Below are 13,266 nucleotides of genomic sequence, written 5' to 3'. Positions count from 1 at the left end.
AGTCCCTGGGGGGCCTGGGTGGTGCAGTCAGTGAAGCTTCCCACTCCTGGTTTGCACTCAGGTCCTGATCTGGGGTCAGTGAGATTAAGCTCGGTGTCCTGCCCCTGCCCCACCCTCAACACGGAGCCTGCTTGAGAGCCTCCCTCCCTTTCTCCCTCCCTCTTGTGCTCGTGCTCTCTCTCAAAAATAAATAAATAAATCTGTAAATCTCAAGATTCCCTTTACTAGCTGTATCATCGTAAGAAGCTGTGGAAAGCTCCCTGGACTTCAGTTGCCTAATGCGTAAAACGAGAAAAATGGTATCTCATTAAGACGTTGGAGAAGTAAAAAGACGATGGGCATACACATGACTAACTTTTAGAAGGAATGTGTTCCTCATCTCATGATTTCCAGGTTGCTGGGTACATTTCTCCAACCCTCTATTTCTAAATGAGCACTCAGGCCACAGGGCAAAAATGCAACCAGAGAGCAGGCTCCGAGATTTTGCATCTTGGCATTTTTCTACCAAACCTATGGACACACCCACTGTAGCCCTCATCCTGGAGCTCCTGAATTCCCAAGAGAATGGCAGCTCAGAAAGTCAAAAGGTTTCCCTATTGCAACTGCAAAGGTTATTATCCTTTTCTTGGATTTGCTCTGACAAATCTTACAACTTCCCCTTTCCCCATGGCGAGGGAGAAGGAGGTCTGAAGACGCTGCAGCAGTATCGGAAGGCGCAGACCCAGAGGCCTGGACGGCAGAGGACAGAGTCCTCTGGCTTTCCTTCTCTCAGTTTTGCTAAGTCAAGGACAGAGAGCAGGCAAGGAGAAAGAGAAATGGTTGCAACCTTTGGCCACAGTCAAGGAATTCTGAGGGTGTTCACTTCAGTGCATTTGAGAACAGGGAGAGCTTCCCGTTGCTCCCTGGCCATTGCCAAGTGCTTTTCTTTACGTTCAGAGTCAGCCACACCTTTTATGGCCTGGCTATGCCCTAAATTCATGCTGCCTGAGCAAACGTGGTCAGTCGCTCCCATTTGCTTACATGCTGTATCCGTGGCGGTTTTTATACCTCTCAAAAACAGATATTCCAAACGTTATACAACAACTCCTCTCAGTGCCTTTGTGGGTCTGGGCACGGGTGTCTATGTGTGTGCATGAGTATGTGTGACACCCCATTCTCCTTCTGTTATTTCCCCATGACTATTAAGGATACCACCATCTTGCCAACATTTTTTCCCCTTATTCCGTAAACATCACCTACTTTCCTGATTCTTCTCAACTGTTTTCAGACTTCTGCCTCTCCCCACCCTCGGTGCCCCACGTGGATTCCTTCAAAACATAGTTCACAAACAAATTAGGCTGGACTGAACCAAGTCACAAATCATGAGAGAACTCCACAGTTCTGTGATGTGACGTGTGGTAAATTCAAAGGAAAGAGAAATAAATCTGCCACTCAACGCTGGTAAAGATCCCAGGTTTTAACTCAAACTCTGAACTGGAACATTAACTAGCAACAAACCTCTCTTAATACTTATCATTTCAGCTGTTGCAGCTGAACCATAAAATTGAATTATTTATTTTTCAAATACGAATGAACGGTTGTTTAATAAGCTCAGTATTATTTGGGCAACGACAGGGAAAGTAAATGCTAAGGAAATGTGTAAATGTTTCAAAAAGCTCATTGGCAGATTCCTACAATCTTGTTAAAACCTGGACGTCTGCCCTTGACTCTAGACATCAGATCTAGTCAAAGTTCAATAAAACACTTCGCGACCGGCTCTCCAACTTTACCTAATCTGCAATCTTCAATGTGGTAATTTTAACCAGACTCCAAGTCAAATGAAGAGGAAAAAAACCCCAAACATTCAAAGCGAATTCTATATCCAAACTCTGTAAAATCTTCTACGCTTAAAATTATGAAACTATTCAAAATATTTACTCATGTAACTCTAATCAGCCAGAAAGAATCTCTAAATTATCTGGGTATTGTCAACAATGTGATTTTTGACCCGAAATTTCCAAATCCTTGCATTAGTTTTCAAACATACCTTGTATGCAAACATCATTTCATAGTCTAATTTTACCACCCACCAAAAATGCCCTATAATTAGGTGTCTGCTTCATGATCAGAATTGTCTGTGAAAGAACACGGAAAAAAGAACTTACGTGCAAAATGTCCTAATCTGCATTTGACAGTTTTTAAAAGAAAATAGTAGTAATTAGTAACAATTTTCCAGAAGACTCTGTGAACTCAGATTTTTAAAAGTAATGAATGAGACTGTCATTTTTATTTTACTACATTTGCCCACATTTCATCATGTCTATGTATCTCAGGGAGAGCTACACAATTAAAACAATAGATAACGTCCAGCAGTAACGCGTCTTGACCAAAGACCCAGTTTAAAAATGGAGGCCAGAAGGACACAGCTTAACATATACCAAAGTCACATTAAAAAGGAGGCAATAAAAATAAAAACCTATCAGGACAGAAATACAGAATTGTTCTTAAAATTATCCTAACAGTTTCTGCCATATATTAATTTACAATGTTTAAACTTCAATTTTAATGTTTAAATAACTACAGTGGTTACCTGCTTTGCCATAATAAACACCGTTCTTTAAAAAGTAAGGTAGGGGCGCCTGGGTAGCTCAGTGGTTTAAGCCTCTGCCTTCGGCTCAGGTCATGATCTCAGGGTCCTGGGACCGAGTCCCACATCGGGCTCTCTGCTCAGTGGGGAGCCTGTTTCTCCCTCTCTCTCTGCCTGCCTCTCTGCCTACTTGTGATCTCTCTCTCTGTCAAATAAATAAATAAAATAAAATAAAATAAAAAAAGGGGGCGCCTGGGTGGCTCAGTGGGTTAAAGCCTCTGCCTTCCGCTCAGGTCATGATCTCAGGGTCCTGGGATCGAGCCCCGCATTGGGCTCTCTGCTCCGCAGGGAGTCTGCTTCCTCCTCTCTCTCTGCCTGCCTCTCTGCCTAGTTGTGATTTCTCTCTGTTAAATAAATAAAATATTAAAAAAATAAAATAAAAAAAAATTTAAAAAAATAAAAAGTAAGGTAATCTTTAAAAAAATCTGCATGTGAGAACTTTCTATCTAAATTCATCTATCTCTGGTTGTCGAGTGATCTTTAGGGATTACACTGGATTAGGTTTTGTGGCTAGAGAGTTTCTTTGGAGAAACTATATATATGTTCTGCATTAATATTAGGACATATGGTTTGACGAAGGATATTTACCCTTACCAGGTACAAGAGAAAAATTTAGAGACAACATTTGTAAGGTAAAACAGTTTAACTCTGGAGACACATTTTGGTAGTTTTTGAGGACAACAGAGAAGAATCTTAGAAATTAGAATTGAATAGGAAATCTGAAATGCAGGGTCTTTATAACTATTTCCCAGACTCTACCAACAGAGCAAGTACAACAAGTACAGTGAAACCTCATGAAATCAGACACCGGTGACTCAGAATTTGGACTAATTAAAGACAGAAGCTAGACAAAGTTTAACCCAGCCTAAATAATGCTTAAAATGCTCAGGAAGGGAAAAACTGTTGTCATCTTTCAGGTATGAAAATTTTAAATAACTCTCCGTGAGAGTTTATTTTCTCAGTGTGCTTCTTCCCTACCTTGAGTTATAGCTATTATAGGACTGCAGTAAAAATTGAATTTGGAGAAAGATCCAAAACAGGGATGTTAGTAGGTCTGCGTCCTTCCAGCTGTTCTTTTAATGAGATTTCCTCACACATTTACAATAGTCAGTTGACTTCTGAGTATTCATCTTCCTTTGGATAACCCCCTCCTCAAATAAAAAAAAAAAAAAAGATCCAAAATAGGAATAAAAAGTGATCATTACTTACGCACACAACTTGAAAAGGTAGGATCCGGCCCAAATCCCATTTTGCAGGTACATCTGTAGCTGCCCATGGTATTCAAACACTCACCATTAGGGCACACGCCCTGGAGCTGGCATTCATTAATATCTGCAGGAAAACACAATCCTCTTAGAAGGGGTGGTCCAGCCCAGTTGCACAGATTCTGGCTGTAAACAGCATTCACTCTCTTTTTCACTACAATAATCTCTTAGTGACAGTAAATGAGAGATGTTGGCTTTTAATGCAGAGGGTATGAGTGACCCAAAATCAAATCAAGCATTCAATGAACATCTACAATTTATATCATAACTACTACGCACCTACGATGTACCTGGTTCTGTTCGAGATACTAGAAATTTACTAGTGTATCAAACTGACAAGATTCCAGCCCTCACAGTGCTTACCTTAATAGGTATCAGCTTTTAGAGATCATACAGGTAAGGCAAAGACTCTTGCCCTAAAGATGCAGGCAATCTAGCTGGACATACAATGACCTACCAATTAAAGAAGTGAAAAGCAGTTGAACTTATCACAATAAGAAGAAAGGTCATTAACTTGAAGAAGTCAAATTATGAAACTGCCCGTGTAGACAAGGTAGGGGAGACCAGAGCCTTGAGGAGGGGTTAAGACTTCATCGGGCATCAAGGTCAGGGAGAAGGTGGAACAATGGATGGATGGATGGAGAGGAAGGGGTGGGTGACCTATAAGAGTGACCCCAAAGCATGAGCGCAGAGACTGCACAAAGGGAAGGGGGAATCAAGAAACGCTGAGTCAAACTTGGCTGGAAAAGTAGTTTCTGGAAGGTAAACAGTTGGAAAAAGAGCCAGTTAAAGCCAGGCTAGCTTTGGATTCACTGATACTGAGACAAGGAGCCATCCTAAAGGTTTCTGAGCACAAGGAAGACAGCACCAAAGGCAGGATCCAAGGAAATTCATCTGGCCAACACATGGCTTGGTGAGAAGAGACCAGAAGTTGATGACTGAAGGAGTAATGCAAGTAGGAGACAGGACAAGCCAGGTTGGGACAGTGAGAATCATCAGGAAGGAATTTTTCTTCTGAAAAGAACAATGGGCCAAATGCGTAGATAGTGTTTGACTGGCCACTGGAACACTGGAAAGGAACAGAAAGGAGTTGAAGATGCCTGGGAGGTACCTAATCTGGGAAAAGAGGAAAAGACGTCACTGGTTTTGTGGAAAGTTCTGAGGAAAAAGGAGGCAAATGAAAAGACGAGTTTTACACTTGAAGGTCACATAAGGATACACAAGTATAAAATCCAGCAACAGTGGTAGATTCAGGAATAAAGTAAAGAGACTACATGGCTAGGAATAGAGACTTGAGGTCACCCATCTAGAGTGATTGCTATGGTCTGAATGTTTGTGTCCCCCCAAAATTTAGGCATTGAAATCATAACCTCCAAAGGTAATGGTATTAGTAAGGGGGCCTTTGGGAGTCGCTTAAGCCAGGATGAAAAATCCCCAGTCCCTTCCATCATTTGAGGACACAACAGAGATATCTGCAACCAGAAGAGGGCCCTCATCAGAAGGGACCATGCCAGCACCTAGATCTTGGACTTCCCAGCCTTCAGAACTGTGAGGAACAAGTATCTGTAGTTTAAGAGCTACCCAGTTGGTGGTATTCTATTACAGCAGCCCGAATGGGCTATGACAGCAATCCAAAGGAAAATCAAAATGATTTGGAAGAGGAGAGATAAAAATGTGTGCTTTAAAAAAAAAAAAAAAAAAGATTGTAGAGTATTTTGTAAAGGTAATTAATTAAAAATGAAAAACAGAATAGGACAAGATAAAAGTAAAAAAATTAATGGTCATTTCTATATTTATTCATGGTAACTTACGAAGTTTAACAATTAACAGACATGGTTATTAGCATTTCTGTTTCCAATGTTTGCCTGCTTCAGTCAACAATTCCAATAAAACTTCTATTAATGATTTCAAAATTAATTTTCTATATTAAAATAGGACACAATCGGTAGCAAAATATTACCAGCAAAACTGTCACACAATAAGGCAAATACAGCCCTCAATAAATCCTTATTTGCTTATATTTCAAATTCTAAGTAGCCACTGATTTCCATAACGGACCTATTTTATTGAACACTTGCAGTCTGTAATTCCAGCAATAAAACACTTTTTCAGTGACATCCCAATAACAAAAGAACACATATATTTGCTGTAGAAATCCTACAGCTTTCTAACTTGGACCCAGCTGAGAGCTGGCACCGCTAGACCACACCTGGCATGGCATATATCTCACTCTTTATCAGAGCATACACTGTGCTGTGATATATGCTCACGCACAGCATGCAACTGAAAATATTCCCTTATCACTCACTGTCCTTAAGAAAACCACCATGGGGGCGCCTGGGTGGCTCAGTGGGTTAAAGTCTCTGCCTTCGGCTCAGGTCATGATCTCAGGGTCCTGGGATCGAGCCCCGCATCGGGCTCTCTGCTCCGCAGGGAGCCTGCTTCCTCCTCTCTCTCTGCCTAGTTGTGATTTCTCTCTGTCAAATAAATAAAATATTAAAAAAAAAAAAAAAAGAAGAAGAAGAAGAAAAAGAAAACCACCACGAAGGACCAGAAAGAATGGCAAGTCCGGCTGGGGCTACATGGTACAAGTAAAGCCCCTATCGTATGTCCCAAGTTAAACCTCAAATTTGGGTAACCAGCCAGTTGTGGGCAAAAAGGCGGGACAAAATCTGTACTCTCCTGTTCTCCCTCATGTCCCCACTTGCCTGTGAGTTAGGAGCCTTCCTCCTTCTCTGAGTGGCCCCTGCTCCTGCTCGTTGGTTCCACTCCTACATATTCCACATCCACCTTTGGGATTCAAAATTGTCCTTGACTGGAGTTTTCTATGAAATGGTGTGCCAGTCTCGCTGCTGGCTGCCAGGTTACGATGGCGAGTTTCTCCTCCAATACATAAATATTTGATGTATAACCACTTGCTTGTGCCCTCTTCCAATATCCCCTCTTTGACTCTCCTCAACATTGTCCATTGCTTCAACCATGATGCCATGGGAATGGAGGACAGGAATTAAGACTAAAACAAAAACAAAAACAAAAACAAACCCACCCTGGCGATAGATAGGAAGAGAAAAATTTCAGAGGAAGGGGAATCTTGCATTTCCTACTACCTCTACCTTTATCAGCTTGTGCCCCCGGCACTAACTAGCCACACCACCTCCCCTAATTTTGGCCCTCGAAGCATGCAACTTTCTACCTCGTACTTTCTCAGCTTCCAGAAAAACTCCTATTTCCCGTAACCATCTCAATTTATTTTTTAACCTGTTCTCCAAAATACCATAAATTAGAGATTATATTTCCAAGTTCCTTCCTAATTTATATACAGCAAAGTATATCGATCTTAAATATACAGCCACATGACCTTTCAGACATACATATGTATATGTATATCCATGCGTGCACACATACATAACTGCGTAACCACTACCCAGACTGTGATCTAGAACATCTCCATTGTCTCCGAAGGCTCCTTTACTGCCCAATCCCATCAACATCTCTGCTCTCACAGGTAACTGCTCTCATCCATTAGTCTGCCCTGTTCTTCTGCTTCATGGAAAGGGAACCCTACTGCATATGTTCTTTTGTCTTTTACTCATTATTATGCCTTGAGATTCATCATTATTGCATACAGCAATTCATTATTCTTTTACTGCTGTTATATTTTATTGTGTGAGAATATAAAAATTAATTTATCCATTCAACTGTTGATTGACATTTGGGTTAGTTCCAATTTTTGGTGATCAATAATAATGCTATGAACATTCTAATACAGACGTCTTTTGGTAGGCCAAGGTACTTATTACTCTCCTGGATGTATATAAGAGTAGAATTTCTGACTCACTAGAGAAGACTCATGATTACTTTTATAAATAATCACAGAGTTGTCCCAAGTGGTTATGCCAATTTCCATTCCTGGCTCCAACTGTTCCACAGCCTCACCGAATTATTGTCAGTCTTTTTCATTGTAGCCATTCTGGTGGGAGTGTAGTGTTGTTTCACTATGGTCTTAATTTGCACTTCCTTTTCATATATTTATTGGTCATCTGAATATGAAAACATTCTCTTCTAAAATGCAAATATCTAGGGAATGTTGTAGGTCAGTAAGATTGCCTCCCTCTGGGTAGTCAAGGAGATCAGTGGGTGATTCTCCAAGGGGGAAGGGTGTGTGCTTGCCTATGGGACATTTGGGGTTGTCACAAAGACTGGAGAATAGAGAGAGTAGATACTAGGGAGTTTAGCATTCGAGAAGTGTGGGCTGTCCCCCTTGACAAGGACTTGCTCAGCTGAAAATGTCCACAATGTCCTCGCTGAGAAATTCACACAGAGATGATTAAACTCTGAGTCTGTAAGTACAGAGGGTCCATTTTGACTCAGTATCTGTATCTTGTTCAAATGACAACCTTCTGTTGTCACAGAGACTGTGCTGTGGTCTTAGCTAAAAGCACAAGAGACTGGGTCACCCCTAAATTTGGGCCTATGTGGTTTGTGACCTATAGGGCTACTGTCCTCACTACCAAGTCTGACCAGGTCTCTGACATGATTCCTCAGACTTAACTGTTACCTGCTGAGCTGTCCTCAGGGCCCTGGGAACCTGGTACAGCTGTTTTGAGCAAGGCGGTTCTTTTGCATTTGCTTCAAATATTAAGCTTCTATAATAAGATGGCACATGTCAAAATTTGTAAAAGTTTTATATCCCGACTTTTTACTTCTGTGACAAATCATACGGCAGGTTTCAACAACTCAGTCACAAAACCTTCAAAAGCATTCCAGTCATAAATTGTTAATTCCCAACACACAAAATTTTACACCTAAAAGCTAGATAAAAATGGTGTTTTGTTTTGTTTTGTTTTGTTTTTTCTTTTTTGGCCACTTTCTTCTTCCATCCCCACTTTTGCTCCCAAGGAAACTGTAGGTGGTTAGTTTGTGTTTAAAAAAACAAAAACAAGGGGGGGGCCTGGGTGGCTCAGTGAGTTAAGGTCTGCCTTTGGCTTGGGTGGGGGGGTGTCCTTGCTGGGCTCCCAGGAAGTCGGCTTCTCCCTCTGCCCCCTCCCCCCCTCTTGCTTTCTCTCGCTCTCTCAAATAAATAAAATCTTTAAAAACAAAATAAAAACAAAACCAAAAAGATAAAAAACAGATCTCCCATGGTTTTTAATTTAGAACCTTAGAAAATAATATGAAACATGAAATGTTATCCAAATGACTTTCTCAGGTAGCCAAGCTTCTTAAGATCTTTCTAAACAAACTAAAGGAAATGAGAAGTTCAAAATGCTTTAAGAAATAAGATGCATTAGGGGCACCTGGGTGGCTCAGTGGGTTAAAGCCTCTGCCTTCAGTTCAGGTCATGGTCTCAGGGTCCTGGGATCGAGCCCCACAATGGGCTCTCTGCTCAGCAGGGGGCTCACTTCCTCCTGTCTCTGCCTGCCTCTTTGCCTACTTATGATCTCTGTCAGAGATAAATAACACTAAAAAAAAAAAAAAAGAAATAAGATGTATTAGCTAAACACATTATATCTGGACATGAGAGGTTTGAAGAGTACACTAAGAGATGTTATCAGGCAAAACTTTAACAATTATATGGAACATGATGGGCAAATTATGAATTATAATTCTATTTAGATCCCAATTCCTATGGGATCCTTACTTATTTTTTAAAATCAAATAAAAGCCTCTAGCTTGATCCTTTTTATAAATAACACATTTGACAAACATGACTGGGTTTTAGAAGTCTCATATTTTAGAGGGTCAGCCAATCTCCCTTATTGTATTCTGATTAAATTGAAAAGAGTTTAGTGTTTAAACAAACAGATAAACAAATGAACTTGTTCATTGTTCTCCCTCTATAGAGCACTGAATTTTTCTAGCCAACTGTGGAAATCTGTCCTTCCAAAGAATGGTATCACCTCACAGTTCACGGAGTTAACGAATAAAGAGCCAAAGGAAAGGCAGGAGGAGCCGGCCCTCTTGAACAGCCAGGCCCTCTAGCTCCCAAGCTGAGGGGCTTTGTTAAGTCCAGAAGCTGACAGAAGCAGAGAGAAGAAAAGAAACTCAGACAGCTCCACATGCTCCCTTCTGGTAGGTAAAAATCTATAGGGCCACAGGGAACATGAAGGGGACACTTAACCTACTGCTCAACTCACTTAAAACATTTATAGAGTTTCTCTGCCCACTACAGCCTACCATGTGTGTCCGGCCGTAACAAGTTCAATAATACAAAACTCTCTTCTCTTGAGTTTAAAACGGTTGAATATTAGCAACGTCACGTGGTTCAACCTCATACAACCAAAATTGAAGGCTGGGCATCTATTAGCAGATAGCAGAAAAATAGAGGAGTTGGAAAATATGCCTAACAAGAGACTCTTCAAACAACGTTACACAGCTTTAGTGTCTCAGTAGTAGGGAACGGCACAATAATCTAGTAGAACGAGATGAGGACCCTCTTTCTCCTCCTTTACGGGTGTATAGCACACCTCCTCTCGCTGGAACTTCAAAACAACTCTGGATGGTGAGCAACACAATAGTTATTCTCATTTTACAAGCAAAATTTGGCCAACATCTTTTTTTTTTGAAGATCTTACTTATTTGAGAGAAAACAGAATGGGTGTGAGAGAGCGGGTGAGCGTGCCCATGCACCTGTCAGCTGAGGGGAGGGCAGAGAGAGAGGGAGAGGAAGAAGGAAAGAATGTCAGGCAGACTTCGTGCTACGTGCAGAGCCCTACGCAGGGCTTGATCTCAGGACCCCGAAATCATGACGTGAGCCAGAGACACTTCCTCAACGGAGCCACCCAGGTGCCCCAAGATCTTATTTTTTTTAAAGGGTTGGGGGGGGGGCATGTGTGAAAATCTAATGAGAAGCATATCCCATTAAGACCTACATTTGGTATAACGGGGATGCTAACTTATGTTACCTATGAGAGCAAGTCACTTAGTTTCTCTTGATGTGCGCTCCTTTTTTGTAAGACAAAGGGGCTGAGCCAGATAATTCCCAAGGTTACTTCCAGCTTAAATATTCAGACTTCAAAACAACCTGGTTGGAAATGCCAAGGAATAAATAAAGTATGACAGTTCGTGCATAATATATTACGAACAGCCTAAGTGTTCTTATGGGAAATAAACGCACTTTGATGTATCCACTCTCCTAAAGGAAAGTATGTATGTTTAACAGAGTCATAATTTACTGCCTTTTTAGTGACGTAAGTTTATACAGGAAATGAGGCATGTCCAGTAACTGAAAGGAATTAAGTACAAGGTGAGAAGAGCACATGAAGGTCTTTATACTGTGTGGAACTATGAAGCTTTCTAGAGATTCTGCTGTGGATATTCAGTTTTTGCTGATGGACAGAAATTCTAGCATACGATCTCGCAATAGGACTTCATCTCAAGGTCAGTACTTTTCCTAGCCAGACGGACCATTTGGCTACTTAATAGGGATCACTTGCTTTAGAGAATGCATTCTCCCAGAGGACATGTGGATTCCTTCAATTCCTATAGAAGCAGATTCACACTGTGTGCACCGTAAAGGCATATGATGGTATGTCAAAAGGTACACACAGGCTTGGATACTTTTTTTTTCTTTAAAGATTTTATTTATCTGACAGACAGAGATCACAAGTAGGCAGAGAGGCAGGCAGAGAGGGCAGGGGGAAGCAGGCTCCCCACTGAGCAAATAGCCCAATGTGGGGCTCAATCCTAGGACCCTGGGATCATGACCTGACCTGAGGGCAGAGGCTTTAACCCACGGAGCCACCCAGGTGCCCCGTATCTTTTAATTCTTATGACAATTTGGTAGGGAAAAATGTAGACGTCGGCTTAAAAATGGGTGAACACTAAGCTTTTCCAAATTATTTTAGAAGAGAGTGAACCAGAAAAAAAAACGTTTGAAGGCCAATGTTCTAGAGCAACCTTACCCAAGGTATGTTATGTCCAACAAGATTTGTGAGCTTCTAAAAGGGTCCTGTGGCCAAATATGTTTGAGAAACACTGCACGTTCTACAGAAGTGAGCACACTACAGACCCCAAGAAGTTGTTTGGGAAGGACCCTCAGTTTTCTTTAACTTGGTGTTTTTCACACACCGTCCATTAACATCTCTCTGAACTGGTGGTCTGTGGAGCACATTTGTGAAATGCTCTCTGGGGATGCCCCCCCCCCCAAAATACCACTCCATAGGTCTCTTTGCAGTCGTGTTTGTCTCAAACTTGACCTCAGTGCCGTAGCACCCCCCCGACCTCTAACTGTCCCACCTTTGCAAACGATAACCTAGCCCAAGATGGATTTGCTTGCTAGAGTCACTGAGAGGAGGCAAACCACTGTGCAAGCAACTCCCTTCCTTCCAGTTCTTCTGTCTTCAGAGTAACATGATAAAAGAATTATCAGAGCCCAGAGAACAGCTTGTATTTATTTCTTGCTACATGTGTGCCACACATGGAAAATGCTAATAACATACACATCTCTGTTCGTCTTGGATTTCTGACTCTAGTCTACAGACACGACATTAATTTTTCCTTGAAACATTCATAGGAACATGAATCCATTATGGGCTTTCCTCATCACTCGAGATACAACAGGCATCTTCCCATTGATTTTATAGCCCCAGAGATTCAGGTCAAAGAGCTATTGGAAAATACAACGTGCTAATGACTCACTTCACCACTGTCTTTCCTGAAGAAAAGTGAATAAAATAAACAGACACTTCCTTTTTGAATCCTATCCCAGTGATATAAGCACAGTAAGAAGACACACTAGGAAAAGACTCTCAAATGGATCGGAATGAGTCCCAAATTGGTTCATAAATGCTGAAACATGATGTTCAAGTCCAGACCAAAAGCTGTTCAAGTTCTACCGAAAATTCTGTGCCTATTTAAACTAGAAACGGCAGCAGGAGCTCCAGAAAAATGCCTAGGAAGGTAAAAGAACCCCTTCAAATCAGTAACACATCAATCCTCTCTTAGTCACTGACTTCTGTAAAACTTGATCCAGAATCACATTAAGTACCACAGCACTGGGATTAAAACACTAAATATAGCAGAGCGCTGTGATGAATTTCCGGCAGCTAAATAAAACGAATTTTAAACATTTTTGAGTGTTTTGAAGAACTGATTTATCAAGTCTGGTGGGCTCCAGACTTAACTTCTCCCTACTGATTGTCTACTATAACTTTCCAAACACATAGCAAGAACGACGGATTCTAGATTTCATATTTACACCCACACTGCTGTCATCTACACATTCCCGATTTCTTCCTAGAAAGAAATAAACATCACAAAAATCAATGCCCTTAGGTCGCGAAACTGAAAGCAACTTCAGAGACAATGCTAACTAGACAATACTGCATAGACAGAGAAGTCAGAGAACACACTGAAGAAAGGGAAAAACGTATTGAA

General features: G+C 41.2%; 1 protein-coding gene across 6 annotated transcripts in view; it reads right to left on the bottom strand.

Moving 5' to 3' along the window:
* The window catches only part of LTBP1 (latent transforming growth factor beta binding protein 1), a 402,027-nt gene that overhangs the window by 138,820 nt on the left and 249,941 nt on the right, over positions 1-13,266 (bottom strand). For all 6 annotated transcript variants that reach the window (XM_045979278.1, XM_045979276.1, XM_045979280.1 and 3 more), the window contains one exon: positions 3,836-3,958. In XM_045979278.1, coding sequence (XP_045835234.1) covers positions 3,836-3,958 — 123 coding nt within the window. The remainder of the gene's footprint in view (positions 1-3,835; positions 3,959-13,266) is intronic.

The sequence above is a fragment of the Meles meles genome, chromosome 15 (assembly GCF_922984935.1).
Source record: "Meles meles chromosome 15, mMelMel3.1 paternal haplotype, whole genome shotgun sequence".
In the NCBI taxonomy this organism is placed as follows: Eukaryota; Metazoa; Chordata; class Mammalia; order Carnivora; family Mustelidae; genus Meles; species Meles meles.
Note: the sequence above shows the minus strand (reverse complement) of the source record. Positions and strands in the feature narration are given on the sequence as shown.